Raw genomic sequence first — 26,283 nt, 5'->3', positions numbered from 1 at the left:
TTGATATCCCCCGAGGAGGGGGAGAGGGTAGGTGAGCCCAGGAGACCTCGGAACTCGACGAAACGGGAACAGCTTGCGATAGCCCGCCTGGTTCTGACGAGGGTCGAGCGGCTGTTCCCGTAGCAGGCGCGCGGGATCCGGTATCGTACGCTGCCTGCGAAGGTGGTCAGCCAAGGCAGCTAGTTCCGCCTCTTTCCCGAGAACCCGCCCGTACCCTGAGGGCCAAATATCGATCGACTAACTCCATCTGTAGGACGCCAACAACCCCATCACGCCGCATATCTAGCCCGATGTGACGTGCGAGGACGCCCGCGCGGGCCTCGCGACGGCGGTCTTCCGGCGTTTCCATGCATGCCACCCTACCTGCCCCCCACCCCCTTTTTTTCCCACGTCATCGTCTCGCTAAGCTCCCCCCTCCCCCCCCCCCCTGGATTCGGCCGGAGCGGGAACTCGTCCGCGGGCCGCGCCACGCGCCCGAGGCGAGGCAAGCGGCGCCGGCGGGAGCGGGACCCGGACGGCGGCAGGCCGCGGCGTCGCCGAAGGGGCCCGGTTCGCGTGCCGTCTCCTCGGGCGGGCACCGCGGCGGCGGCGTAGGTGGTATAGCTTACGCGCAGAGCGGGACAGCGCGCAAAGACACGTCCCCCCCCTCCGCGGCGAGCCGCCTTCCCAAGGCTTGGGCGCGAGGTAGGCAGGCAAGCAAGCACAGGTACAGCCGCCGCGTACTTCCCGCCCCCCCTTATCTAGCCGCCGCCACAGCAACCAGACGACAGCGAGGCAAACAGGTCGTGCCCGTATGTACCGCGATAGGAGCACCGCTCCTCGACCACACCTCCTATCCCACTGGCTGATCCTGGCTCTTGGCCTAGTGGTTAGGGGGACCGGTCAGTAAAAACCGGGCTCCTGCGCAGCGGAGGCAGTTGGGTAATCTCCCACCTCCGCCAGGCAGGGGAAGTTGGGTAATCTCCCACCCTTGCCGCGCGCAGTGCCGGGTTTTTCGTAGGTCTCCCGTTCGATTCCGGACCAGGCGAACGGCGGGACTGAGCTTTTTGCTTTTTTTTTCCCCTCCCCCCTTTCCCGTTCTACGTATCCAACCTGATCCGGTGTCATCGTCGCTCTTGTTTTCTCTCCTTTTGTTTTCCCCTTGAAGGCCCCATCTATCATCTACCCCGATGCTCGCTTTAGTACCTAACTTCGAGCTTTCTGTACACCCCTCTCTCCCTCTACCTGCCTCCCTTCCTTGTTTACGTATCGATACAAGTGGATAGGCGATTCTGACCGTGTTTGTCACCTCTACCCGTAGACGTTTGTGGCCCCAAGACCGCAAACGCGGACTATATAATATAGGCCTAGGATTAGAGAAGAGGATAGTTTCCGAGGGTGCAACTTCGTAATGTTCGGGGCGGAGGTCAGCGTAAAGGTAGGAGGAACACAGGTAGCGGGTGGTGAGGTTAACGCGCGAGGTAGTTAGGCCATACGATAGAACATACATAGAGATATAACTATCTAAATCAAACTACGCTGGTTATTAGCCGCCTAGAATCCAAGTTGTCGAGATGTTACGGGTATTCGTCCTAACACTCGCTCTCTGACTTGCCCTTCCGTCTCTATATAGGTGTATCTACTCTTGAACATTTGGATTCTAGAACAACAGGTTGATCGGCAGTCGGATTTATCGGGCTACCTATCTAACCACCCACCTACCTACCCTCTTCTCGCCTCGACTTCTCCGCAAGTAGGCTTTCTCGGTTGCTATTTCGTGGATTCTCCGACACCGTGTCACCTCCAGACGACACCATACATACATATATTGAGAGAGTAGCGCCGGAGGAGCGTCCGCGGATAACCCAACCGTGTGGTGTACTCGTCTCTTGTATGCAGATATTGTGTGAATGTGGTTGGATTCGTGGATATTTGGAGGCTTGTAGAGGGTGTTTAATTGTAGCTATTATCGGTCTAAATGTGTGGGTATACATGACTTCTGCCTGGCTAGGTGTGTGCAATGATTGAGTTATATTAACCCAGTGCTCTACGAAGAGCGACCTGGCAATCTGTGATAACTGATATTTGTCGTTTTGAGCTATTGAATGCTGCGAGTCTGTGGTGGTGGGTTGTGCTGCCTGTTTGCTCTAACATAGGGGAAACAGGTAATGTCTGCCTTCACCTTTGTTTGCACCGTTGCATCGGTGCGAATCTTTTGGACATGCTGGAAGAATACTCGGGGCGTGGAGATGTTTCGCATCCAGCCCTGGACATGGTTTGGTAGCTTGCTAGACTGACGCCGCGGAGATAATCAAGGAAGGGTGAGCGGCCCTCTAGGCAGTATTAATAAAGTCGCCTTGTTACGCATGGCGTGTAAGCGCCTACTATTATTACTGTGGAAAGGAATGGTGAGGGCCTCATCCGGACTAGAAGGCTTGTGTTTCAACGAGGATGGTATTCGTAATCTAGGTACCTATATTAGGCCGGCGGAGGTAAACGGGGCTACGCATTACGTTTGTCGTTCGTATTGCAATGCCCCTTTGTGGATGAGTTGGGTGAGTTAATAGACGTGGAAATGAGGGTGATTTGCTGGAAATGGATCTAGCAGCAGCAATATCAACGACGGAGAAGCCGGGGTTATATGATGCAACTTGAGAGGTAAGGAATAAAGAGAGAGAGAGATATATATATATATATATACATACATACACTCTCCTATCTGTAGGTATGTTTATTCTATTATGCTCGGAATGGGGTTGGAGAGTTGGGTGAACCTGGAGCCGGAGCCTATTAGTGCCTAGAGAGAGTTACCCGAGACGGGATTACAGGCATTCGAGGGAGGCGGTGATCTTGCACATAATGCTTACCTGTGTTCGGTGCCTCGGAGGCGCGTGCCGTCATTAATTAAGGACTTGGTAACCGTGGCTGATTAGAAATAAACCGGGTTGGCGTGGGAGCGACAGCCGCGACCAAATTCCTACGCTTTGCTGCCCGGATATTCTCCCTGTCTCCCTGCGGTATCCGGATCGCGTAGGGGCAGAGGCAGACGGACGCGTACCTCCCTAGCCTACCACCTCCACTCTACTCCCATCTTCACCTCGAGCGTCTTCGATACGTTGACTGGCCGAGCTACCTACATAATTCCGACTGCCCTCTATGCAGCCCACGGCAGCGTAAGCGTAAGCGTAAGCAGTCGCACGGTAGTATTGTCGCATCTACAGCGACGACGGCATTCCCTAAGACGCGCACGACTCGCAGCGGGCGGTGACGTGCTGTGCGGGTCTCGGAGGCAGCTGGATCTCGAGCCAGGGAACGAATGCGTAACGCGCGCTCGTCTGCATGCTGGGCCTCAACGCGCGCCCGACGCTCCGGGGCCGGGCGTCGCTGGTGGACCTGCTTCGACGGGGGAACGGCCAAAGTCCAAGTCCCCATTCGAGTCGACCCAGCACGCCCTCGCTGCCGCCCAGCCCGCTGCCGTCGCCAGCTGCCGACAGCACTACCACCACCGCTGCCAGCTCCTCCGCCGAGGCGACAGCTGGCACCAGCGCCACCACCACCACCACCATTACCACCAGTTTAGCCAGCGCTACAGCTACTGGTCACTTTCCAACTACAACATCCATAATCACAGCTATAGCTGCAACCCCGGCTGCTACTCCAGCTTCCACCACCACCACCACCACCACCTCGCCCTCATCCCTCCCCTCGCCCCTCCTCCTGCCCTCGGCGTCGCCTCGCCTCTCCGTCCCCTCTATCTCTCTAGCCGTTCCCTCCATCTCTCTAGCTGCCGAGCAGCCCATTCCTCGACAACAGCCTCCCAAGATGGCACCGGTAAGCCGTACCCATCATCAGCCCCCACGCCTCTCTGCTTCTGCCTGCGAGAAGACGGCAGTCCGCCCGGAAGAGTCGCCCGTCTTGCTTTCCCGCCTTTGCCACCTCGGCCTCTCTAACTCGTCCGGCCCTTCTCTAGTCGGCGAACGCCACCAATGGCGACCGCGACCATCTCAATAGCGGTATGAAACCCATCCCCATCCCCTCCCCCTCCCATTGCCCACCTACCAACCACCTGCGTGCCACCCCCCCTGGTAGCTAACCACCGAATGCGTGCGTCTAGGCAAGATCTACTCCGTATCCGGGTTCGTACACGCCGCGCTGCCTCTCCGTGTCCGCACGAATCCTCCCGCCTTATTGGCTGGCTAATCGTTCGAAACAGTCCTGTCGTGGTCGCCGAGGATATGATCGGTGTGGCTATGTACGAGCTCGTCAAAGTAGGCCACGATAACTTGGTTGGCGAAGTCATCAGGATTAGCGGTGACCAGGCCACGATCCAGGTCTACGAGGAGACCGGTGCGTCTTAACGATCTTCACTCCCTCCCGCCAGTAGCAGAAATCCGAGCTGACACTGCTGTACCTATATAGCTGGCATCACTGTCGGTGACCCCGTCCACCGCACCGGCAAACCCCTCTCCGTCGAGCTCGGCCCCGGCCTATTAAACAACATCTACGACGGCATCCAACGACCCCTCGAGACCATCTCCCGCCAATCTCAGAGCATCTACATCCCCCGTGGCATCTCCGCCCCCGCGCTCGACCGAACCAAGAAGTGGGAGTTTACTCCGAGTCTGAAGGTCGGCGACCACATTTCCGGCGGCGACGTCTGGGGAACAGTATTCGAAAATTCTTTCATCAAGGTGCACAAGATCTCGCTGCCGCCGCGAGCCCGCGGCACCATCACGAGAATCGCCCCCAAGGGCGAATACACAGTCGACGAGAAGATCCTCGAAGTCGAGTTCAACGGCACCAAGACCGAGTTCGGCATGATGCAGACCTGGCCCGTCCGTGTACCGCGACCGACCACCGAGAAGTTGTCCGCCAGCAACCCCTTCATCGTCGGCCAACGCGTCCTCGACGCGCTCTTCCCCAGCGTCCAGGGCGGTACCGTCGCCATCCCCGGCGCCTTCGGGTGCGGCAAGACCGTCATTTCCCAGTCCGTGTCCAAATTCTCGAACAGCGATGTCATCGTCTACGTCGGATGCGGCGAGCGCGGCAACGAGATGGCCGAAGTCTTGAAGGATTTCCCCGAGCTGTCCATCGACGTCGACGGCCGCAAGGAGCCCATCATGAAGCGAACTACCCTGATCGCCAACACTTCCAACATGCCCGTCGCCGCCCGAGAAGCTTCCATCTACACCGGCATCACCGTCGCCGAGTACTTCCGCGACCAGGGTATGAACGTGGCTATGATGGCCGACTCGTCGTCGCGATGGGCCGAGGCCCTGCGTGAGATTTCCGGTCGTCTCGGTGAAATGCCTGCCGACCAGGGCTTCCCGGCTTATCTCAGCGCCAAATTGGCCAGTTTCTACGAGCGTGCGGGCAAGACGGTCTGCCTCGGCTCGCCCGCGCGCGAGGGTAGCGTCAGTATCGTCGGCGCCGTCAGTCCTCCCGGTGGTGATTTCTCGGATCCCGTCACGAGCTCGACGCTAAGCATCGTGCAAGTCTTCTGGGGTCTCGACAAGAGGCTGGCCCAGCGGAAGCATTTCCCGTCGATCAACACGTCGGTATCGTACAGCAAGTACACGAACACGCTCGACAAGTGGTACGAGAAGGACTTTCCCGAGTTCCCGCGGCTGCGCGACCGCATCAAGCAGCTGCTGTCCGACTCGGAGGAGCTGGACCAGGTGGTGCAGCTGGTGGGCAAGTCGGCGTTGTCAGACCCAGACAAGATCACGCTCGACATGGCGACGCTGCTGAAGGAGGACTTCCTGCAGCAGAACGGGTACTCGGACTACGACCAGTTCTGCCCGTTGTGGAAGACGGAGTGGATGATGAAGCTCATGGTCGGCTTCCACGACGAGGCCCAGAAGGCGATCGCCCAGGGCCAGAGCTGGGCCAAGGTCCGCGAGGCTACCGGCGACCTGCAGGCGCAGCTGCGCGGCCTCAAGTTCGAGCTGCCCAGCGAGGGCCAGGAGGCTATCAGCAAGAAGGTGCGTGCATTTCTATAAACCCCCCTTTCCCCACCCTAGTAATACGGACTACCAATGCCATGACGGGCGGGCTAACCTATTACGATATGTGCAGTACGAAGCCATCCTGCAAACTATGCTGGACAAATTTGCCTCGGTCGTGGACGAGTAGAGGATGAGAACAACGAAGGAAGTATCGGATCTATATAGCACGTCTTGGGCGTTTTGTTATTTTTTTTTCGAGTCCCCGCTGATCGAACTTACCCCTATTTGGAGAGAAAACAGAGAGAGAGAGAGTGTGTGTGTGGGTGTGTGTGGGTGTGTGTGCGTCTGCGCGTGCGCATGTACATAGCCTAGACCGGGGACGGGAGCAAGTCGAGAGGGACGAGTTGGGAGAGAAGATGATGGGTGGCCCCTCGCTCGGTCTCTTCTCCGGATCCGAGTCGAGAGGTCGCAGACGAACAGAGGGAGCGCCGGAAAGGGGATAGAGAGAGAGAGAGAGAATGTGTGTGTGTGGTGGCTGTGGCGGAGAGAAGAACAACGCTACTGCTGCCCGCGCGTATTTATATATCACCACACATGATTTACCCTCACCGTCGCTATCGCCGTCGTGTCTTGACTCTCTCCTTATCCCCCACACATCTCCCCGTGGTCAAGTTTGTACGCAGGCACGGGCACCCGTAAGTATGCCGCTGCACTACGCCGAGCCCCCTCGGCTCTCTTACTTGCTCTGGATTTTTTCATCCTCAGGTCGCAGCACGCAGCACCGCTCACAACCACGCCAAACGCATCAGGGCGCAGGTCCATTTCTTCAGTGGAGCTGGTTATGTAAGGTAGGCCCCCCTTCCAGGCTCAGGGAGAGCCCCCTCTCCTCCGTTGCTGTCTGCCGCCTCTCCCGGCTTCACTCCCGGCGACTCGGGTGCAAAATAGCATAGGTACATACATATCCGTTCGGGAGCGAGCTGGCGGGTTGGCTGGCTGGCTGGTTGGCCGGCTGGCGCCCGACATCGCCCCGCCTTACTCTACCCTACTCTGGCCTGGCCTGCCCAGCTCTACCCAACGCGGCATCTCTCGCGTCCGACCTCTGCCGCCAACACTTACTACACTGTCGATAACTCGTACATACGTTAATCGTCTTTAGCCTCGCCCCCCCCCCCCCCTTTCTCCCTCACCCTCCCTATCCACTACCCCTCCTTTTTCGTTTATTCACGGCCCGATGGCGTGCCCCCATAGGCGGGCATGTGATTCAGTACCGTATTTTGTACGAGGACGGTCCCAAATTCAGAGCACATTGACTGGCTCGGCCGCGGCTCGCAGTCGCCCGTTGTCTTCCCTCTCGTCTCCTGCCACCTGGTCCTGCCTCTCTGATTCCCTGGTCGCAGGGGTAGCAGTAGACCCGCCGCCGCCGCCACCATCCTCGGCGCTTCGTTCCGCGGCTTCCTGCTGGGCAGCAGTCGCCTCGGCGGCAATAATGGCAGCAGCTTCGGCCTCGGCCTCTCGTCGTCTCCGCTCGGCGCGCACCTCCGCCTCCATCTGCGCGATGTGCCTCTCGGCGACCCCGGGCGCGATGCTGGCGAGGAACAAGATGCCAGCGCGCTCGAGCCGCCTGGCCTGGTTCATCAGCCAGTTCGCGTTGGCGTTACGCCGCTGCCTAACCAGCATAGCTGCCGTGTCTGCGGGATCTAGCTCCCTCTGAGGTCCGGGGTCGCCGGCGGCGCCTCGGCCGTTCTCGGCTCTTGCAGGTCGGGCGTTACGGTGGTGGCCGTCGGCCAGGGGTATCAGGCTCTCGAGGTGCCGGCGGAGGGGAACCCAAAATTGCTCGGCGATAGGGTTCAGAAGCCCCGTATTGATGAGGAACAAGGTGACGGCGATAGAAATGACGGTGACCCAACGGGACCAGCTAGAAGTCGGCGACGTGAACCACCATATGAAAAGGCCTAGACGAATGATCATCCATACGTGGGGCCACAGCTGGGCAATCCGGACCGCCTGCACATGCGGATTATCCGCGCGTGCCATAATGTGTCCTAGCTGAGGGGGAGCTTGGGGGGGCTGGGGAAGGCCATGCTGTAGCTGGACCTGCGGCTGCGGATGTTGGGGTGGATGGTGAGCTTGGGCATTGGGTATCTGACCCCCTCCTGCCTGAGCGTTGTGTAGTTGAGTAGTCGGTGTGGGGGCTACGTATTGCCGACCAAGGTTGAACGCTGGCGGCACGGCGAGCGTGTGGGGGAATGGCATGCCCGGAGGAAGATTGATGGCCCGGCCTGGGGGGCTGAAATACGTCTCTAAGGGGGTATTAAGGAGTAGAGCACGCGGACCGCTCGGGGACGTCAAGATGTATACCTCCGGCGTCGCCTGCGAAAATTGTGCCTGAACATGGGGCGCCGAAGAGCTTCTGGGCTGACCCGATGCTCTGAATGGATCGGGAGTACCGGCGGCACTACCCGCCCGAGACGGGATCGACGGGGTAGTAACGCCAGGCGGGATGGGATGCTGAGCTTGGCTGCTCGCGAGGTTCGCCAGCGAGGAGCTACTAGCATTTCTGCGCATGGCGTCGGCCATGACTCTCGTAGCCGAGCTAGCATCGGCAGCCCGTAGGATGCTCTGCACATCGTTGTTGGACAGCTGGGTCCCATTGGATGGGGCGGGTCTCGCCTGGGGGATCCACGGAGCGGTGCCGTCAGCCGTCGACAACGGCGACGCGGTCCTTCCCGGCCGCTGGTGCGGGTTGACGAAGGATTCGTTCACCGTGATGCGCCACTGCGCGCCATTTGGCCCAATTCCCTCGCGGATCATAGTCCGAGTAGAATCTGGTTGGAATGGCGACACTCCGCTCCCCGGTGTGCTCGTCCCCGGGGCCCCTCTCGTGGCGGCGTGGGACGCATCTGGCGCTCCCTGTGGGCCCATCGGAACGCGATCTCTCTGGCTGAAGTTCTGGTTCTGCTGGTTCAGACCCCCCATATGTGGACCTGCATTCATAGCTCTTGCCCAAGGGTTGTACTGCGCCTGCGGAGGGACCGGTTGGCCCGTAGCGGGCATTCCGGGAACGGGGCCCTGGGGAGGGCCAAATGCAAATCCGGGGTAGTTAGGGATTGTGATCCGTACTTGGGCATGAGGCTGCAAGGGAGCGTTGTAATGCTGGTGGTGATGGTGGTGGTGAAGGTGCGGATGCGGGTGCGGGTGCGGTTGGGGCTGTGGTTGCGGAGGAGCATTAGGTGTATTGGACCCGGCGGGTTGTTGGCCCGGAGCAGGCGATGCGCCGTTGCTCGCGGCATGTTGAAGAGTCGGGGTGGACGCTGGTCGGCTGTCGGATAGATCTCGCAGAACCAGATGTACGGCTTGGTGGTCTACGGAGCGAAGCTGTGCCACGAGGGCGAGTCAGAGTGGCGCCTTTACACACGCAAATAGAAGGAATAAGGGGACACATACAGATTCCTCGCTAAAGACATCCGCCATCGTCTCGTTGTCGCGAGATAGGAGGCGGCCCCGGTGGATGAGGCGCTGGGCCTGGTCTGCGGGTTTAGTGGCGATGGCATTTCGGATGCGCTCCTTCAGTTGTCCGACAGTGAGGTGGAAAGGGAGCCCGTGTAGGACTAGCGGCTGGGGGACACCGACTGAGGGCGATATTATTTGCAACTTGAAGGTGGTCGAGTCGGACTGGGCCTGGGAGATGGCCGGATCGGAGGGATCGGAGGCCATGGTGACCAACCACAGAGGAGGCGCTGGGGACGGGGTAGTGAGAGAGGCCCTCTCGCCAGCGAACAGGGTGCAGGTAAGCGGACGGGGGTTACAAGTAGGGACACATTCGCCTAGTTAGGTCTCGACCCGAGAGAGAGGAAGCATGTCAGGCAGGCCGGCGAGCAGAGAGACCATTTACAGAGATGCGGCGAGAGACACGTTATGTTGCGCTGGGCAGCCTAGTCGGGTGTCGTGTGTTGGTGTCTGGGCGTGTGGATCTGGTACGGGTCTGGGACAGGAGAGGGTCTCTCTGTGAGGGCCAGGCAAGAAACAGAGGAATGAAGAGAGGAAGAAGGAAAGGCGGTCTGGGGAGAACAGGAAAAGGGGGGGGGAAAGTACAGGTAGTTAGTCTCTTGGTGACATTACTATATCAACGGCGGGATGGTGGGAGGGCGAGAGAGAGAGAGAGAGAGTAAGTGAGGGAGGATGAGAAGACGATGATTGCAAGCTGTCCCGATGTCCAGGTTGGTTATAGGTGCTTAGGTAAGACCTTCTAGGAGGTAAGGTACCTACAGGTACTTATGGACATGGCCCTGGTATACACCGAGAGCAGTACGTGTGGGTACCTGGGTGGAGGTACCTACCTAGGAGGTATCTGTTAGAGATATTCTACGTGTATACATGGAAAATCCAAATGGCCTCTGCACATTAGGCATCTTATGAGGTTCCTCTTACATTACCTAGGTACTTGCTAAGGTATTGACGCACCTAGAGGTACGTAGGAAATACGCCAGCTTTAGGTACCCGTGTTACCCTTGGGTCGCTGGCTCAGCGTCACCTTGGCGACTGGTACAGCCCACTAAAAACTCCCCTCCTTCTCTGGATCGGAGTATTAGGTAGAATCACCGTAAACTCCAGTCCGGAATATCCTCAGCCACAACCCCGTTGTCCCATTGCCTACGAGACGAATGCCATTGCTGTCAACGGTCACGCCCCGTTGACCTCCCCTAAGGGACACACACGCCGGTGTCCGCACCCTGACCCCCCAGATCGGTCTTGCGAAACGCTGCAATTGGTAGCCTACCCTCCTCTCGTCGCTATTCCTTTGCGACCTAGATGGCTCCGTGAACATCGCTCGACCGCCGCGAAGGACTCAAGTGCCAATGATAGCTCGGTGCTCCGTATCGGCCCCAGGGCTCTCGCCCAGGCTGTGCCGCCCGCCGCTGCCGTCTGCCCTCCGCCAGCCCCGCGCGGCTGCGACGCGGCAGTCGAGGCACTTCGCATCCACGTCCCGACAAGCCTTCCGCCGGTCGTCGGGCAAACGGCGGCAGCAGGAGCCTTTCGGGTCGAGGCTGCGGACGGCATTGAGGAACACCAAGGTCCAGTGGTATCCCATACCCGTGGGCTTGGGCATTGGCTTCCTAGGCCTCGTCCAGCTCTACAAGACCCAGTCGCGCGAGAAGGAGAGGCTCGACAGGGAAGCGGGCGATGCCGAGGCGCCCTCTCCCAAGAGGCGGCCGCGAGTCCGACCCGACGGCCCATGGTATGGCATCGCGCCCGTCATCCACGATCGCTGACTGACTGACCTACCTTCTCTCCCTTTCGCAGGCAGGTTCAGGTGATGTCGACTCTGCCTCTGAAGGCGATATCGCGGCTGTGGGGCCGGTTCAACGAGCTGACCATCCCGTACTACCTGCGGGTCCCCGGCTTCAAGCTGTACTCCTTCATCTTCGGCGTCAACCTGAACGAGGTCTCCGAGCCGGACCTGCACGCGTACCCGAACCTCTCCGCCTTCTTCTACCGGACCTTGAAGCCCGGCGCGCGGCCCCTGGATCCGAACCCGAACGCGCTGCTCTCGCCCGCCGACGGCCGCGTGCTGCAGTTTGGCCGGATCGAGGGCAACGACATCGAGCAGGTCAAGGGCATGACCTACACCATCGACGCCCTCCTCGGCAAGCATACGCCCGCCCATAGCGTGTCCGACACGCACGGGGCGCACGGCCACCCGCCCCCCAAGACCGACGACCACGAGGAGCTCGTCAAGGCGCACCAAGAGTTCGCGCGCGTAAACGGCATCTCCTACACGCTGCCCGATTTCTTCTCGGGATCCGACGACCCGCACGAGAGCGGCAAGAAGCTCGTGGACCAAGCCGCCGCCCCGTCTAGCCCGGGTGCGGTCTCGGAGGTGCGCGCCGACCTGGCGCTCGGCGAGAAGCCGTGGTACGCGCTGCTGTCGCCGGACGAGCGGACAGCGCTCTACTACGCGGTGGTGTACCTGGCGCCGGGGGACTACCACCGGTTCCACTCGCCGGCGAACTGGGTGGTGGAGCGGCGGCGGCACTTCGCGGGGGAGCTGTACTCGGTGTCGCCGTACCTGCAGCGCACGCTGCCGGGGCTGTTCACGCTCAACGAGCGCGTGGTGCTGCTGGGGCGCTGGCGCTGGGGCTTCTTCAGCTTCGTGCCCGTCGGCGCGACCAACGTCGGCTCCATCGCCGTCAACTTCGACCGCGAGCTGCGCACCAACTCGCTGCTCACCGACACCGCCGCCGCCCGCGCCGCCGAGCACGCCGCCGCCCGCGGCGAGCCCTACCACGGCTTCGCCGAGGCCACCTACCGCGCCGCCAGCCCCGTCCTCGGCGGCTACGCCCTCCGCCGCGGCGACGAGATGGGCGGCTTCAAGCTCGGCAGCACCGTCGTCCTCGTCTTCGAGGCCCCCGTCCCCGACCACCCCGGCGCCCGCGGCGGCTTCGTCTGGGCCGTCGAGCGCGGCCAGCAGATCAAGATGGGCCAGGCGCTGGGCGCGGTCGAGGAGTGACGGGCCTGCGCTCACGCGTGACGAAAAGAAAAGTAATGATGCCTACAGAAACATGGAGGAAATACTGCAAAAGGGCAGAGGGGATACGGGTTAAGGACAGCGCAAAGCAAGTCGTTTTTGTATAGTAGCGACGCAGCAACGGACGCCTGGCGCGCGCACGGGCAGACGCGGAGAGGAACGGCGAGCCGGGTAGGCCGGCTACTGTACGATAACTTTCTGTGTACAACCGCAGAACCGCTTCTCCCCACCTCTATACCCATCTCTATCTCGAAAGCGAGGAGCGCGAAAAAGAGCAAGAAAGCAAAAGAACAAGAACAAGAACAAGAACAAGAATACCCCCGCCCGCACCCATGCGAGCAACTTCTACGTAGAAATGCCATGGCGCCCTATCCAGCCCAGCTCGGGTTCGGCCCTCCCCCTCTCTTCCTATCGCCTTCGCATTCCCTCCTCCGTCTGGCGCGCAAGAGAGAATAGGCGATATATGTATATCTATTTATCTATGAGCACAACATATGCGCGTGTGTGCGCATCACCTCCGCCCCGCGACCTCCTCCTCCCCCCACAGCAGCGCGCCCGCCTCGCGCAGCAGGCGCGCGCACTCGCCGCCGCCGCCGGCGGTGCGCTCTGCCAGGTACAGCGGCGTGTTGTCGGCGCGGTTGCGCGCGTGCACGCTCGCCCCGCGCCGCAGCAGCTCCTCGAGCACCGCCACCTCCGGCCCCATCGCCGCCAGGTGCACCGCCGTGTTGCCGATGTAGTCCGCCCCCCGCAGCAGGCCCGCCGGCGGAGGCGGCGCCGCTGCCGGTTCCTCGCCCCGCGCCGGCGACGGCGCTCCCGCTCCCGGCAGCACCACGACCGCCGCCTCCCCTGCATCCCCCCGAACCGTGCTTCCGTTATCGGCCCCTGCTGCCGCCTCGCTGTCCAGCATCTCCCGCACCGCCGCCAGGTCCCCCGCCGCGATTGCGTACCCGAGGGCGGCGAACGCGGCCTCCGTCTTGCCGAGGCGCGCGGCGCCGGCGCCGTCGTTATTGTTCCGGCCGTCGTCGTCGTCGCCGCGCAGCCCGGCCGCGCTGGCCGCGGGGTGAGTGAAGGAGGGGCGGGCGAGCTCCGTCAGCTCGCCGCGCAGCGAGGTGCTCATGAGGCGCCCGATGGTCTCGGCGTCGGTCTCGGGGGGCGCGCTGGCCTTGGGCAGCGCGCCCTCGGCCGCGAGCGCCAGCAGGTACGAGAGCTTGGTCAGGGCCGCCTCCGACGTGAGGTCGTGCCCGAAGACGACGCCGGCCCGGCCCAGCGCGAATCCCGGCGCATACAGCGGCGAGACGACGCCGCTGGTGCATTGGCTCACGTTGACGACGACGACGCCGCGGTGGGCCACGGCGTCGCGGATAGCGCGCGCGAGGCTGCCCTCGCCGTCGCCGCCGTCGCCGTCGCCGCTGCCGACCTCGGGCGCGTTGCCCATGCCGAAGGTCTCGAGCACGAGCCCGCGCAGGCCGGGCAGCCGCAGGACAGCGTCGACCATCTCGGGGCGGATGCCGGGGAAGATGCGAAGGCAGGCGACGCGCGCGGTGTCGAGGTACGGGGTGACGCGGAAGCAGGCGATGCGAGTGGGGCGGCGGACGAGGGCCCAGTTGACGTCGAGGCCGAGGCTCGTGACGCGGGCGAGCGGGGGACAGTTGGGGCTGGCGAAGGCGTCGAAGGCGGAGGCGGAGACCTTAGTGGTGCGGTTGCCGCGGAAGAGGGCGTGGTGAAAGAAGAGGCAGACCTCGGGGATGACGAAGGTGCCGGCGACGATGAGCGAGCCGAGCAGGTTGTCGACGGCGTCGGACTGCAGCGCGAAGATGGAGGCCTGCGACCCCGTCAGCACGACGGGCTTTCCGAGGTCCTCGAGCATGAACGAGAGCGCCGACGCCGAGTAGGCGAGCGAGTCGGTCCCGTGCAGCACGACGAACCCGTCGAACAGGTGGTAGTTCTCGGCGATCGCCCGCGCGATCTGGGTCCACCCGACGCTGCTGATGCTCGACGAGTCCAGCAGCGGCGCGAACTCGAGCGCCCCGTACCGGATGTGCCGCGAGTACGAGCTCGGCGGGGTCCGCAGGCTGTCGACGGTGATCTTGGTGCCGTCTTTAACAATGGTCAACGGGACTGCATATATGTGCGGTTTCGTTAGCCGTATAATCTTTTCGGTTGATCCTTTTCGGTTGATTTAGGGGCCTGTTTTTATGCCAAGCGACATCTCCGGAAGAGGTACATTGGCTTTTCGTAGAAGAGTTGGCATGGCGCCCCTTTCCCACTCCCCTCAACCTCTCCCAACTATCCCCAATATCCCCGTTTGTTTCCCATATTTTGCTCTCACCGTGTAGATACGGAATAGCATACGCGGGCGTCTCGAACACGCCGTAGCTTTGTAGCTCCGCCCGCCGAAGCCGATACACACGCCGTAACAAGGAACTAAAGCACACGTGAACGCAGACACATACCTCTCTCTGACATATCGTTGAACGACGGCCGCGGCGCCATCGCATTCTCGAGGAAACCATTGACGGGGACGAGGCCGCCGGCCGACGGGCGCATGCAGATAGTACCGCCGGTAATGATGATGAGTACTCGCGACTCAGGGTACGTGGACGGCTCGGCGCCGGCGCTGTCGACTGCCACGAATGCCCCCATGGTCTCGCCGGCGATATTCGAGAAATTTTTATGTCCCTGTTGAGAGAGAGGTAGAGGAGACGAATGGGGAGGACGGAAGGAGGAGGAAGATGGCTTCAGGTAAGGTGGGTGGATATGTAGGACAGTAGGTTAGGTAAGCAGCCGGTTGTGAGGTCTCTCTCTTTTCACTCTCAGCCGGGTAGGCAGCAAGGAGAAGAATGAATATAAGAATGAGGAATTGGTTGCCCGTGTATTAAAGTCTTGGGAAGTTGTAGCCCATCCTCGTCTCCCGCTTCACTCTATCACGGTTCCTCTGTATAAGTCGCGCGGTGTGGTGAGGTTTGTAGGTGGGTGTAAGTCCCGCACCGATCACTACAGCCTTCAGCAGCGCATGCACAGATCCGCGTACGCTCCGTTTCGTTGGTCAATTGTTCCCCGAGTAGACGAAGAAGCACCCGAAATGCCTTTTTTTTTTCGGGTTTGTTCTCTATGCTGTACCGGAGATTTTCGCCGACGAGAGGGAGTACGGTGGGACGTACAAATATATAAGAGAGGATGCGGGCGAAAATGGCTAGGCCCGGCCGGCATCCGGTCGTGGGCGTTCCTACACCAACTCTTACGTTAGAGAAAAAGCCTCCAGACTCCACTTTCGCCGTGAACTAGCTTGTATAGGGACCGGGCATGTGAAGGAAAAAAAAAAAACAAGGGGAAAAAGGGCTAAAGGGGGCTGGTTGGTTAAGAGGATCCTTTCTTCTCGTTGCCTATGTCGTAGGTACTCTGTGTGTGTGTGTGGTGTGTGTGTGTGTGTGTGTGTGTGTGGTGTGTGTGTGTGCGGTATGTAATTATATCCATGTAAAACTATATATGTGTAGGTTATACTGGTGCTATACTGGTGGCTCTGTCTGTCTGTTTGTTGTCCGTTGTCTCTTATCTGCTGCCTATTACCGGTCATTGTTAGACGCAGCCAGCCCCTACCAACGGTTAGCAGAGAGAGGCGTGGACGAGGGCGAGGGGTTTTTTCCTAATTATGGATGCCTACCTAACCTACCTACTTCATTACACCCCTCTTACCTCTGGCCCCTTATTCCCTTCCTTCGCCGGTTCTCCGCCCAATCAAGACGGCATCCGGTGACGAAAATCCGCGGCGCCTCAGCTTGAAATGATTCTGTCAACACCGAAACGAATACAGCAATCCGTCCGAGCCGCCACACCGTCCGACCACCAATATGCGTCTACTATTCTAGAGGGTTTCATTATTTATTCCGGTTCTCTATGGCTGTGCCTTCGTCCTCGTCGCTCGCTTCGCGACGAGATCCTCGTGAAATTTTGACATCAAATACCTCGACGTCGGAGTCGTTCGCCTTCCTTGGCGGATCTAATTTTTTTCTTTTTCCTTTTCAACTTCGTCGTTCCCGAACCTCGTAACCAGTTGCGCTGACCTTATCTTCCGCTTCGATTGCCTCACTGGCATCTCCCGAGCCTATGTACCCGGCCCTCCTCTCCTCGTGTCTGCCCAGCAGGATGTAGAGTCGGCCTCGGCGCTTCTCTACTCTATTCGTTAAGTCGGCTTGGACTCCTGTGGTCCCTCCTGGCTGCTTTCTCTTGCAACAGCTCCGTACTCGTTTCCATATCAAATCCGATAAATTTGGTGAGGTAGTTAAGCCTTTTCTCAAGTCAGCACTTATAGTCTATGGCATGTATAGAGAGATCCGCGTGAAGAGGAAGGGCACACTCACATCTCCTCGCTCGCCTCCTTCCCCCTGAGGTCCTCGAAACGTTGCTGGCAGTCCGCCCAAGCCAACGTTCGTTTCTGAGGCGAGATGGTCTTGACCGTAAACTTGAACTGGCCGGTCACGGGTCGGTGGTCTGATACCCGCACCTCGTGTCGCCTGTAGTCAAGTTGCCGGATCCTGCCAGAACCCCGGTGGAGGAGGCGGTCGCACCAGGCGGGAGAACGCTTCTTCTCGCTGCTGTCGTACGTATCCGTCCCTACGTCGTACTTGTACGTCGGCGCGAACTCGATCGGCATCTCCTCGAAAGCCCGAAGTTTGAATGCCGGATTCCTCCGACGGGCGACGAGGAGCTGATCTCGCTCGAGGAGCTTGGCGAGATTGTTCTGCTTCACCGCGATCACGACCGTATCCCGCGACATGGTGTCGATACGGTAGTTGAGATCGCCGTTTAGCAGGCAGAGCTCGTGATCGAGCACCATGGTCCCGTCGCCGCCGCCGACGTAGCTGTCGATACGAACGCTAGGGTCGCGTTCCCCGGGAAGGAGGGCGCTTTCCATGATGGCGGCGATATCGTTATGTCGGTGATTGGCTTGCGACTGGCCGGCCGCGAGATGGCAATTGATGAAGCAGAGCGAGGTGTCGTCCACCATGAACCGCACGACGATGGCGCCTTTATTCCCGTGCAAGCCCCCCATCCCACGTTTGATCTCGGCGCTGCCGAGATTTCGTATACGATCGCGGAGCGTCGATTTCACAAATATGCAGGTGAAGAGTCCAACGAGCGTCGTGGTTTGCAGTAGGTGATATAGGGAACTGGGCAAGAAGTCGTCGAGGCACCGAACGAGGAAGTCCCTCCAATCTCGGTACTGATGGCTCATCCGCTCTTGGTCCGTCGCATCTTTCTTCTTCGGTTTGAAGAAGCGCTTCGCCGTAGCGGTTTTATCCTCCAGATCCACCAACTCCTGGAATCCGAAGACGAGAATGTCCGGAGAATCGCTCGACTGCAGCAGATTTTGCATAAACATGGCGTCGGAGTCGGAATATCTGAGACTGTTGGGGGTCGATGCCCCGGCATTCCACGTCATCGCCAACAGTTTTATGTCCTCGAATTGGCAATATTGCTTGTCGAGGGTTTTCATCTCGGTTTCTAGGAAGTCGTCTTGCAATAGCCCATCCCACGATCTGACCGTATTGTCGGCTCCGAGAGACACTACCTGAGATCGATCCAGCTTATAGAAGCTCGCCGGGTCGGCAACGAGCTTGACAACCGGGTTGCTATGAGCTTGCCAGTCCTTCTTGACGACCCAGGGTGACTCGGAAACGTCGTAGACGCAAATCTTGCCAGTGTTGTAGGCGGCCCACATACGCCCCCCTACGCCGACTAGAGAGTTGATCTTGTAGGTGCTGACGTTAAGCACGCTGAGGCATGCGAAATCCTTTTGGGAGTAGATGCTCACTTTGCCGTCGTTGTGACCAAAGAACACCTTGCCAGGCTGCGATTTGAGGAGAGCGCCAGACGTTACTTCGCCTGCTCCCTCCGCGACGAGAGGTCTCATGAGGACTTGTACTTGATTTCGGCCGTTGGCGGTAGGCGCGAATATGCGGATCTCCTTCCCGGTCGCATGCCACAACTCTCCGTCGACTATTATCGAAAAGGTGTGCCCCTTAGGCAGCCTGTAGGTCTGGTGAGGGTTGATGGCCAAGTTGGGAATTCCTTCGTCGTCCGGTCCCCAGACATGCAGAGTACCCCCATCATCCAGGGACCACATCTCGTTGTAATACCTGTAGATCTTGATTATTTCATTTCGGCCGTGGGCGTTCGTCTTGTTACCGACTATGCTTTGGGTCCCGACGTCGGCTTCTACGAGCTCGCCGACGTTGTTACCGATCCAAAGGCGCATTCCCTCATCCTGGATGTCGAGAGTGGGCTTAAATGATACCGCGGTGGCCCGAACCCCTTCGCCGTGAGCAAAGCTCACGACCTGCTCGCCATCGAGTAGACTCCAGACCCGAGTGAACTGGCCGGCGGTGCACACGTACTGTCCACAAACGTCGAATACCCTCGTATCGTATTTGGTATTGATTTCGTGTGCGCCTTGCTTTATGACAGGCGGTCGGCGATTTATTTTCGCCGAATCGGGGAATTGTGTTATGATTTCTGTGTGGCTTGTAGTGCCCGAAACTGGGGAATCGGAAGGGTGGCCGTTTGGATGACTTGCGGCAGGCCTCCTCGAAGGTTCATGGCCGTCGGCCGGGATCTTTTCGGCGCCCTTGTCCACAGTCAGGGATCTTCCGTGAGTCCGCGACGGAGGCGGCGCAAATTGCGTAGTTGGAGTCGAGACAGCACGCGCGGCCTGGGAAGACACGGGGGCGTCTACGCTTGGGCTAACGGTTGCCACGGTAGGTCGCGGGGGCCGAGGCGGCGGCTTCAGGGGCGCGTTCGCTGGGGCACGCGCGGACGCCGGGTCTGGAACCGTCTGTGGCCGAGCGGGGAGGGCGGGTGCGGATCGGTCGTCGGAGAATTGAGTTGCGATAGGTGTTCTGGCGATCCCATTGGCCTCCTGGTCCCGCCTTATATTCGCAATAGTAAGATGCACGGGAGGAGGATCGAAGGTTATCGGTATAACCCTTGGCGGCACCTTTTGGGAAAGTGGACGTGCGGGTCGGTTCGGTACTAGGGGAGGCTCTTCGATCTCGGGGCTGCTAGCAGTAGTAGGGGGGCTGTTGAACGGCGAACGTCGGTCTGGAACCTGAGGACTCATCTCCAGCTTAGGGGCATTGCCCATCAGTCTCGACAGGCGATTGGCAGGTTTCTCGGCGCGGTTTATCGGTGGCGGGATCGGAGGCGAAGCCCTGGCCTCGCGTTCTCTCCGCAGCTCTGCAGATCTTCGCGGCGGTGGCGGCGAGGGTGGCTGGGAGACAACCGGGGGCCTGGGGGCTCGGCCGGGTTCGACTATCGGGGTATTTGGCCGAGTAGGCATCTTGAAGGATCGAGGTGAAGGTGCGGTCGGCGTAGTGGGAGTTTTCGAGATATCGGGATTCAGGCGAGCCGTGGTGTCGCTCTGCAGCATAGAGAATGGTCTCGGCTTCGGGGGCGACTGTGGCGGCTCGACTAGGACAGCCGGAGGCTTGATAGGTCTGGGGCTCAGCGGCGGAGGGGCGATGATGTGTACGGAGGAGCGATACCCCGGACCGGCGTCGCCGGGGTTTTGTAACCGGGGCGCCGAGGAATTCGCCACGTCCTTCGGCTGCTTTGCCCACCCATTCTCCTGCGGCACATTCACAGTCCGGCTGGGTCTCGTGTCCGGGACCGGGGGCGGTATCGAAGACGGCGACTGATTGCGCGTAGGAGGGGCAGGAGCCGGACTATCCTTGAGGCCGTCTTTGGACTTGGTCATATTCTCGAAATGGGATCTCAAGGACGAGACTGGTTTCTGCAGGGCCCATCAGCATATAATTTAGCCCACGCTCGCGAAGGGAGGGGACCCTACTAGGGACGAGCCGTCAGGCCCATCTTGGCCGTGGGACTCCATGGCGAGGAGAGGCTGCGTCTATAAGCCTACGATATGCCGACCCTCCTGCTTCGACGGCATTACTAACTTCGAGTCGGGACCCTCGAAATCATCCAACAGCAAATCCAGCAGGTCTTCGGGTTGGCAAATTCGACGGCACAGGTGGTGGGTGAGGAGGTTTCGGTCGCGTTTGTTCCAGTCTAGCGAGTGTGACGGCGGGATAAGACGTAGAGGCACGTGGGCGCTGGGGCTGGGGCTTCGCCGCTGCGGTAATATGACCTAGGCAATGCTGTCAGACTCGATGCTGTCGTTATCAATGGTCGGCCGGGGCTGTCGATCGTAGTCATGTTCCGACCCTTTGTGTACCATACTCGGAGGGAGAGGGAGGAAAAAGGAGAGACAGAGGGAGAGGGAGAGAGGGCGTAAATGAGCGGGCGTAACGCGACTATGCTGGTATGTAAGTTGCTATTGGGGCGGCTGGTCTGGGTTTGGTTCCCGAGTCTTGGAAATGAAAGACGGGTCTGCAGGCGGTTTTTGATTTGATTTGGTCTCGGGTTGGGGATTTCCCACCTGCCCTGGAGACCGGCGACGGGTTAAGGTAATATGCGAAACGGCCAGTCGGTAACACGGAGAGAGCAAAAGGAATACAGGGCCGTGACTTGGCGCTGGCCCGCGTGTCGGCCGGAAGCGATGAGCGGCGGAAGGGCTACCTGAAGTGTGTGTACCTGAGGACTTGAATCATCGCCTACACGCCCGAGTGCTCGTGGGTATGGCTTCGCATGTACACCACACGCGTCATTCCGGGCGGTACGTGAGGCGTGAGGTACAGGTACGTGTGGGCATCCCACCCACATTGGGCGTGCACGTACGAGATAGGTACCTACCTAGGTAGGTACCCATCGAAAGTAGGGGACCGTGCCGGTATGAGATTCACTAGTCGTTCGAAAAGGTTCGATGCGACACGGCGTGGAGATTGCGCCGGGCTTCAGTACACACACCCCCTGGGTTAGGTGCCTTATCTGTTAGGTACACGTGGGTGTACCTGCGTACAAGTAGATGGAAGGCAGGTAAAGCAGGTAGGTGGAGGTACGTAATGTGTACGGGATGTGTACGGGAATACCGTGTACTTGGCTGAGGCACGTTATCGCCAGGCGCAGGCGCGGAATGGCAATTGGCAATCTCGAGAGAGGCGGCGGAAAGACGGGGAACCCAGAACTCAACTCCCGGGATTGTCTGTGACAACCATCCTAACATCGACAACGCCTACCGGCCGGCGCCGGGTACAGCCTATGTAGTTGAATCCCCCCCGGTCTCGTACCCGAGTAGACATCAAAGGTAGGTAGAGTACATTACATCTCACCTAAGGCTGTGATGTGCAGCATGTACCCTACACACATCTCTCCCTGGAGATCAATCGGTTACTTAATGGAGGATAGGTTCGATTCCCAACAGCGCTACTTGGTAGTCTCCGTTACCTATTTAGCTCGTCTCCTGGTAGGCCTCGTACACATTATACATCAGACTCGTCAGTGGTTACGGAGGCAAACGTGCCTAAAAATAGAGCCTGTAAGTCCCCACCTTAGGTGCTTTAGGTACCTACCTCTATCTACCTGTACCTATCCACCTCCAACCTAACCTAATGTACTAGCAGCCGAGTACCTCACCTTCCTGGACAGGACGTAGGTAATGCTAAAGTGCGAAGTCGCTGACGAGAATGGGACCAATCCGGGCATATGCAACCTGTAGGTACCTAAACTTGCGTCGATTTTTCGATCGTTTTCCCCGTCTTCATCATTTTTTTTTTCTTAATTTTTCTTTGAAGCTTTTCCACTGCAACGCAGCTACACCGTCTCCCTCGCATCGCCGTCCGCGCTCTCATTGTCCAACTTACAAGCGACGGCTCAGTGCCCAAGATGAATACGGTATGTGTTCCACCGCACAGAGTGTCGCCAGTGTCGAATACTACTAACTTGCCCCTCTCCTTCCCAGGCCAAATCGTTCTGGTAGGTGCTGATTCACCGCCAATGACGCGCCACCCAATCGATCGCGTTGCTAACTGCCGCTGCCCTTTCCAAGGTTCGGCTGGGGCTCCCTCTGTCTAGGTATGCGTCCGCTTTCTGGTCTGCGCGTCGCGAACTCGTCCGCTGGGCGCTAACAAGTGCAATCTGTGTAGCCGGTGCCGGAGCGTACTACTTTGCGAAGAAGAGCATCAATGCCGACAGAGCTGCGCGCCTGGAGGAAAGCCGGCGAAGGAAGCAGGTGATCGACACTCTCGAATATCCGAGCAACCCTCCCGACAAGCCCGTATCCGCAGCGACCGCGAACGGCAATGGCAATGGAGCGCCAGCCCGAACCGATACCGCCGGCTCACCAAGTCAAGAGGCGAGCAGAGATCCCGCTCCGACCAGGCATGCCCCCGCCACAGAAGGACAGCAAGTAATAGAAAAGAGCAAGTACGAAAGCAGTACCCCGTTTAAGAGTCCAAAAGGCGATCGCTTCTCCTAGTCATGGTAGATACGGCGGGGCCCATCTCGGCCCAATGACGAGACCATTATCAGAATTCCATGTATAGAAGTTTCTGCGCCAAAACATTTTGATCAGTATACATACTCTACTCCGGGGAGGTGGTTGTAAGTTGTCGCTACTAGAGTAATAATAGGTTCTGTGCTGTCGGGTTGATGCCAAGTGCCATGACATAACAGATGGGTGCATGCCGCGCACGCCTAGCTGCTGAAACCTCACAGGCATGGAGACCATGGACTTTCACCAGGCTAGCAACATCGGAGCTGGTGACTATAATGTGCCCTCAAAATGTCTGCGACACGGCCAAGATTGGCAGAGGGATGAAGCTGTGGAGGGGGTCTCGTCAATGCCCTTGATCGGCGGCTCACAATGGCAGCCATCTTTCCCGATTTGGCCCCACCGGACTTGAGCAGAACTCCAGCACACGCCAGGTACCTACAGGTACTTAGGACCCAGATTTGTCCTCGGTTTTACCGACAGATCAGTAGGTTACTTTACGAAGGACAGGTTCGATTCCTAACAGCGCTACTTGGTAGTCTTCGTTGTTTAGCTCATCTCCTACCTACGTTAGGTACCTACATTAGGTACATTACGGGTACTTACATTAGGTAGGTACCTCTTTCCATAACACAACTCTGTCGTAAAAAGCAGTGCCCTAAGTACCTCCAGGACCAGGCACAGATCCTAAGTAGCCTCTATGTACCTAAGAGCACCCTAGCGGAGAGGAGGTAGGTACCTAACCTAACGCAATGAAGGGAAACCTGCGCCGAGCCGGGCGCCTCTGCTCGTCTTCCTCATTTCACATACCTAACTTCCTACCCTTTTCCTACCTCCTGGTGGTTCGCAACCCTCCTAATTCAAGAGCATGCGCTCCCACGGCCCTGTCGCTGCCGCTATCTCATCACCATGGCATCTCCGCAGCTCGCAATCGCGAGGGTTTCCTTCTCTGCTGTTCTCCTTCGTCCGGACCCGACCCCCTGCTCGCGCCCCGAGATCGACGAGTTTCTCCAGCTGCTCGACGCGACCATCTCGCGATGCACCCCGCCCAATGTTCAGGTTTGAGCAACACAATCTTTTGAAACTTGGTATCTTGTGCCACGGCTAAACGGTCGTCGCGTAGAAATGCAAGCAGTGGATATTGAAGAATTTGGTCCCGTCCCCCGCTAGGATCGCCGCCCTGGGGAAGTATCTCATAGCCTTGGCCAACTCCTACTCCCTGGATATTGCCGCCAGCAGACAAGCCCGCGAGCCCTCCTCAAAACGGAAACGACTTCACACGCTCTATCTTCTCAACGATGTGCTCTACCACGTCCACGTCCGGGACCGGGACTCGAGCTTCGCCGAGAAGCTCGAACCAGCCATACTCGGCCTCGTCCGGGCCGCCGCGGCTTTTCCGAACTCCCCGAAGCACGCCAAGAAGATCGACGAACTCGTAGACCTGTGGAACGAGAACGGTTATTTCACGCAAGCCTTTTTCCAGAAGCTACAGACCACCATCCAGGAGGCGCCCAATTCGGAACCCAAACCCGATGCCGTGGCTGCCGGCGCTCCGGCTACGGGCACGAAATCCGCGAGAGAGGCTCCATTCATCATGCCGGCTATGCACGGCGACGCGACCGCGTCGTGGTACGATTTGCCTGCGGCGAATTGGCTCTCTGCCCTCGAGCCCAACTCCACGAGGCCTATAAACCCGGATATGATCAAGCCACTACAGCTTACCGTGGGACCTGCGGATAAGGATCTCGTCAGAGCCGTGCGAGCCTTGCTAGCTGACGTGGACCGCATCTACAATAAGGACGCGCGCGAAATCGACCGGCCCGCCGAGAGCATCAATCAGCTCGGACAGCGGATCACGATTGACGAAATCACCGGGGAGGTTATCGACGGAGAAACCTATTACGGATGGTCTCGCGCCTTCTGCGAGAAGATGAAACAGCGACGCGAGAAGGCTAGGGCGGGCAAACGCCGTAGCCCTGGCCGTGGTCGTAGCCGGAGCACTTCGCGCTCGCGCTCTCGAAGTTCGTCTCGGAGCCCGTCGCGGCCGGCCTTCAAACGGCAGAGAGTTTCCGGCTCCCGGGACTCGAGCAGAAGCGGGAGTCGGGATCGCCGGCGGGGCTATAGCAGCAGGGGGCGGCGCCGGGACCGATCGTACAGCAGCTCGAGGTCGCCCTCGCCCTCGAGGGACCGGCGGCCTGACAGATCGCTCTCGCAGTCCCAAGGACGGAGCTCGCTGCCTCCCCCGCGACCCTACGATCCCCCCCATCACTACGCTAACCCGAACGGCAAGCAAACCGGCTTTCCAGGCCGGACGTCGCCGCCACCGCCGCCGCCGCCGCCACCACAAAACCCCCAGTACCAGAACCCCGCGCCTTTTCCGCAACCGCACTCTTTCCCGCTACCGCCGGACTTTAGCCAGTTCATCGTACCTCCACCTCTACCTCCGAACTTCCAAGGCCAGTGGCTGCCGCACCCTCCGCCGCCACCACCACCACCAATCGGCGGCATGCCACCGACGTGGCTCCAGGGTATGCCAGCGATGGGCGGGTGGCCGGCCCCGCCGCCTCCGCCGCCGGTGCCCCCGCAGCAGTACGGACGGGGCGGGAGGGGAGAATATCACGGTCACGGCCATCGCGGGGGTTGGGATTATCACCAGCACCGAGGTCGGGGCCGGTGATTCGTCCGTTACGACTTTGTTTTGTTTTTTTTATATACAGGGAAGGGGGAGAGACAGGGCCTTTTCACTTCCGACGTGAAGCCGAAGGGGTGAGGGAAAGTATACAACGGGAACGTAAGGCGTCCTTGTGCTACTCTACAGAGAAGTCGCAGCGAGGGGGAAGGCTGCCGGGCATATCGACGAGTATAGCCTTGCCGCGCCCTCGCACCCTCGCTGCCTATATATCCGCACAGCGGGCCTGCCTGCCTGTCTGCCTGTCTGCTTTCCCTCTAGATACCTCCCCGTCTGCTTAGATAGGTAGCCAGCTAGCTAGCTAAACTTCGCTCGACGATTCGCGTGTCCTGCTCGCCTGGCTCTGCCTCGCGCTCCCGTCGTCTCGCGCACCCGTAGCCCCTACCGCGAACGCGCCCACGCAGCTCCGTCGCCGCCGGCCCGGAAGCCCGTCGTCTTCTGACGTGAGCGACGTGCCGTATTACCTAGGCACGTATATACATATATACGTTGCGCGGATACGTGCTTACGTGCGAGAGATGGAGAACGGAAGGGGTGGGAGGGGGTGGAGAAGAGGAGGAGGAGAAGGGGGAAGAAGAAGGGGGAAAAAACACGCGGACTAAATATTACGTATTGCTTCGTTTCTATCTCATTCGTTTCTACCCATTCTTCTCTCATTTTTGCTTCTTCCCAGCTGCTTCACCCCCCCTCGGCGTATCGGAATCGTGTCATCTGGTATCAAGGTATATCTTTCCTCTCATTACTTTGTTTTTCA

At 59.3% G+C, this 26,283-nt stretch overlaps 7 protein-coding genes across 7 annotated transcripts; 4 read left to right on the top strand and 3 right to left on the bottom strand.

Moving 5' to 3' along the window:
- The first annotated feature begins 2,625 nt into the window (after positions 1–2,625).
- On the top strand, positions 2,626–6,535 carry GGS23DRAFT_547218 (V-type ATPase). The gene is made up of 6 exons (XM_051515076.1): positions 2,626–3,810; positions 3,950–3,992; positions 4,094–4,115; positions 4,193–4,326; positions 4,399–5,963; positions 6,058–6,535. The coding sequence occupies exons 1-6, from the start codon at positions 3,319–3,321 to the stop codon at positions 6,112–6,114; spliced, it is 2,313 nt and encodes a 770-aa protein (XP_051375894.1). The 5' UTR covers positions 2,626–3,318; the 3' UTR covers positions 6,115–6,535.
- A 515-nt stretch (positions 6,536–7,050) lies between these two features.
- GGS23DRAFT_165061 (uncharacterized protein) lies at positions 7,051–9,732 on the bottom strand. Its single transcript, XM_051511485.1, has 2 exons — positions 9,372–9,732; positions 7,051–9,302 (listed from the first exon to the last, which is right to left on the bottom strand). Exons 1-2 carry the CDS (start codon positions 9,639–9,641, stop codon positions 7,224–7,226), a joined length of 2,349 nt encoding a protein of 782 aa, XP_051375893.1. The 5' UTR covers positions 9,642–9,732; the 3' UTR covers positions 7,051–7,223.
- A 759-nt stretch (positions 9,733–10,491) lies between these two features.
- On the top strand, positions 10,492–13,092 carry GGS23DRAFT_547213 (phosphatidylserine decarboxylase). The gene is made up of 2 exons (XM_051515075.1): positions 10,492–11,163; positions 11,229–13,092. The coding sequence occupies exons 1-2, from the start codon at positions 10,784–10,786 to the stop codon at positions 12,433–12,435; spliced, it is 1,587 nt and encodes a 528-aa protein (XP_051375892.1). The 5' UTR covers positions 10,492–10,783; the 3' UTR covers positions 12,436–13,092.
- GGS23DRAFT_612285 (asparaginase-domain-containing protein) lies at positions 12,622–15,393 on the bottom strand. The gene is made up of 2 exons (XM_051520478.1): positions 14,907–15,393; positions 12,622–14,571 (listed from the first exon to the last, which is right to left on the bottom strand). The coding sequence occupies exons 1-2, from the start codon at positions 15,094–15,096 to the stop codon at positions 12,965–12,967; spliced, it is 1,797 nt and encodes a 598-aa protein (XP_051375891.1). The 5' UTR covers positions 15,097–15,393; the 3' UTR covers positions 12,622–12,964.
- A 1,233-nt stretch (positions 15,394–16,626) lies between these two features.
- Positions 16,627–20,341, bottom strand: GGS23DRAFT_592520 (DNase I-like protein; the record flags this gene model as incomplete). Its single annotated transcript, XM_051517888.1, has 3 exons — positions 16,627–16,738; positions 16,812–20,242; positions 20,300–20,341. 3 exons carry the CDS (start codon positions 20,339–20,341, stop codon positions 16,627–16,629), a joined length of 3,585 nt encoding a protein of 1,194 aa, XP_051375890.1.
- A 1,206-nt stretch (positions 20,342–21,547) lies between these two features.
- GGS23DRAFT_547204 (uncharacterized protein) lies at positions 21,548–23,287 on the top strand. The gene is made up of 7 exons (XM_051515074.1): positions 21,548–21,655; positions 21,757–21,886; positions 21,969–22,062; positions 22,143–22,242; positions 22,310–22,323; positions 22,397–22,422; positions 22,494–23,287. The coding sequence occupies exons 3-7, from the start codon at positions 22,007–22,009 to the stop codon at positions 22,823–22,825; spliced, it is 528 nt and encodes a 175-aa protein (XP_051375889.1). The 5' UTR covers positions 21,548–21,655; positions 21,757–21,886; positions 21,969–22,006; the 3' UTR covers positions 22,826–23,287.
- A 462-nt stretch (positions 23,288–23,749) lies between these two features.
- Positions 23,750–25,714, top strand: GGS23DRAFT_612279 (uncharacterized protein; the record flags this gene model as incomplete). Its single annotated transcript, XM_051520477.1, has 2 exons — positions 23,750–23,899; positions 23,964–25,714. 2 exons carry the CDS (start codon positions 23,750–23,752, stop codon positions 25,515–25,517), a joined length of 1,704 nt encoding a protein of 567 aa, XP_051375888.1. The 3' UTR covers positions 25,518–25,714.
- Positions 25,715–26,283: the final 569 nt, after the last annotated feature.

Source organism: Durotheca rogersii (assembly GCF_024521655.1).
Source record: "Durotheca rogersii strain YMJ 92031201 chromosome Unknown GGS23scaffold_2, whole genome shotgun sequence".
Taxonomy (NCBI): domain Eukaryota; kingdom Fungi; phylum Ascomycota; class Sordariomycetes; order Xylariales; family Xylariaceae; genus Durotheca; species Durotheca rogersii.
Note: the sequence above shows the minus strand (reverse complement) of the source record. Positions and strands in the feature narration are given on the sequence as shown.

What these genes read in the sequence shown, in the direction of transcription:
- GGS23DRAFT_547213 (XM_051515075.1), top strand. Translation starts at nt 10,784, where the DNA reads ATGATAGCTCGGTGCTCCGTATCGGCCCCAGGGCTCTCGCCCAGGCTG. An exon ending in GTCCGACCCGACGGCCCATG is followed by an intron (nt 11,164 to 11,228) that starts GTATGGCATCGC and finishes TCCCTTTCGCAG; the next exon opens with GCAGGTTCAGGTGATGTCGA.
- GGS23DRAFT_547204 (XM_051515074.1), top strand. Translation starts at nt 22,007, where the DNA reads ATGCTAAAGTGCGAAGTCGCTGACGAGAATGGGACCAATCCGGGCATA. An exon ending in AATCCGGGCATATGCAACCT is followed by an intron (nt 22,063 to 22,142) that starts GTAGGTACCTAA and finishes TTTTCTTTGAAG; the next exon opens with CTTTTCCACTGCAACGCAGC. An exon ending in CTGGGGCTCCCTCTGTCTAG is followed by an intron (nt 22,423 to 22,493) that starts GTATGCGTCCGC and finishes CAATCTGTGTAG; the next exon opens with CCGGTGCCGGAGCGTACTAC.
- GGS23DRAFT_612285 (XM_051520478.1), bottom strand. Translation starts at nt 15,096, where the DNA reads ATGGGGGCATTCGTGGCAGTCGACAGCGCCGGCGCCGAGCCGTCCACG. An exon ending in CAACGATATGTCAGAGAGAG is followed by an intron (nt 14,572 to 14,906) that starts GTATGTGTCTGC and finishes ACATATATGCAG; the next exon opens with TCCCGTTGACCATTGTTAAA.
- GGS23DRAFT_165061 (XM_051511485.1), bottom strand. Translation starts at nt 9,641, where the DNA reads ATGGCCTCCGATCCCTCCGATCCGGCCATCTCCCAGGCCCAGTCCGAC. An exon ending in ATGTCTTTAGCGAGGAATCT is followed by an intron (nt 9,303 to 9,371) that starts GTATGTGTCCCC and finishes CTCGTGGCACAG; the next exon opens with CTTCGCTCCGTAGACCACCA.
- GGS23DRAFT_547218 (XM_051515076.1), top strand. Translation starts at nt 3,319, where the DNA reads ATGCTGGGCCTCAACGCGCGCCCGACGCTCCGGGGCCGGGCGTCGCTG. An exon ending in AGCCTCCCAAGATGGCACCG is followed by an intron (nt 3,811 to 3,949) that starts GTAAGCCGTACC and finishes GCCCTTCTCTAG; the next exon opens with TCGGCGAACGCCACCAATGG. An exon ending in CCGCGACCATCTCAATAGCG is followed by an intron (nt 3,993 to 4,093) that starts GTATGAAACCCA and finishes GCGTGCGTCTAG; the next exon opens with GCAAGATCTACTCCGTATCC.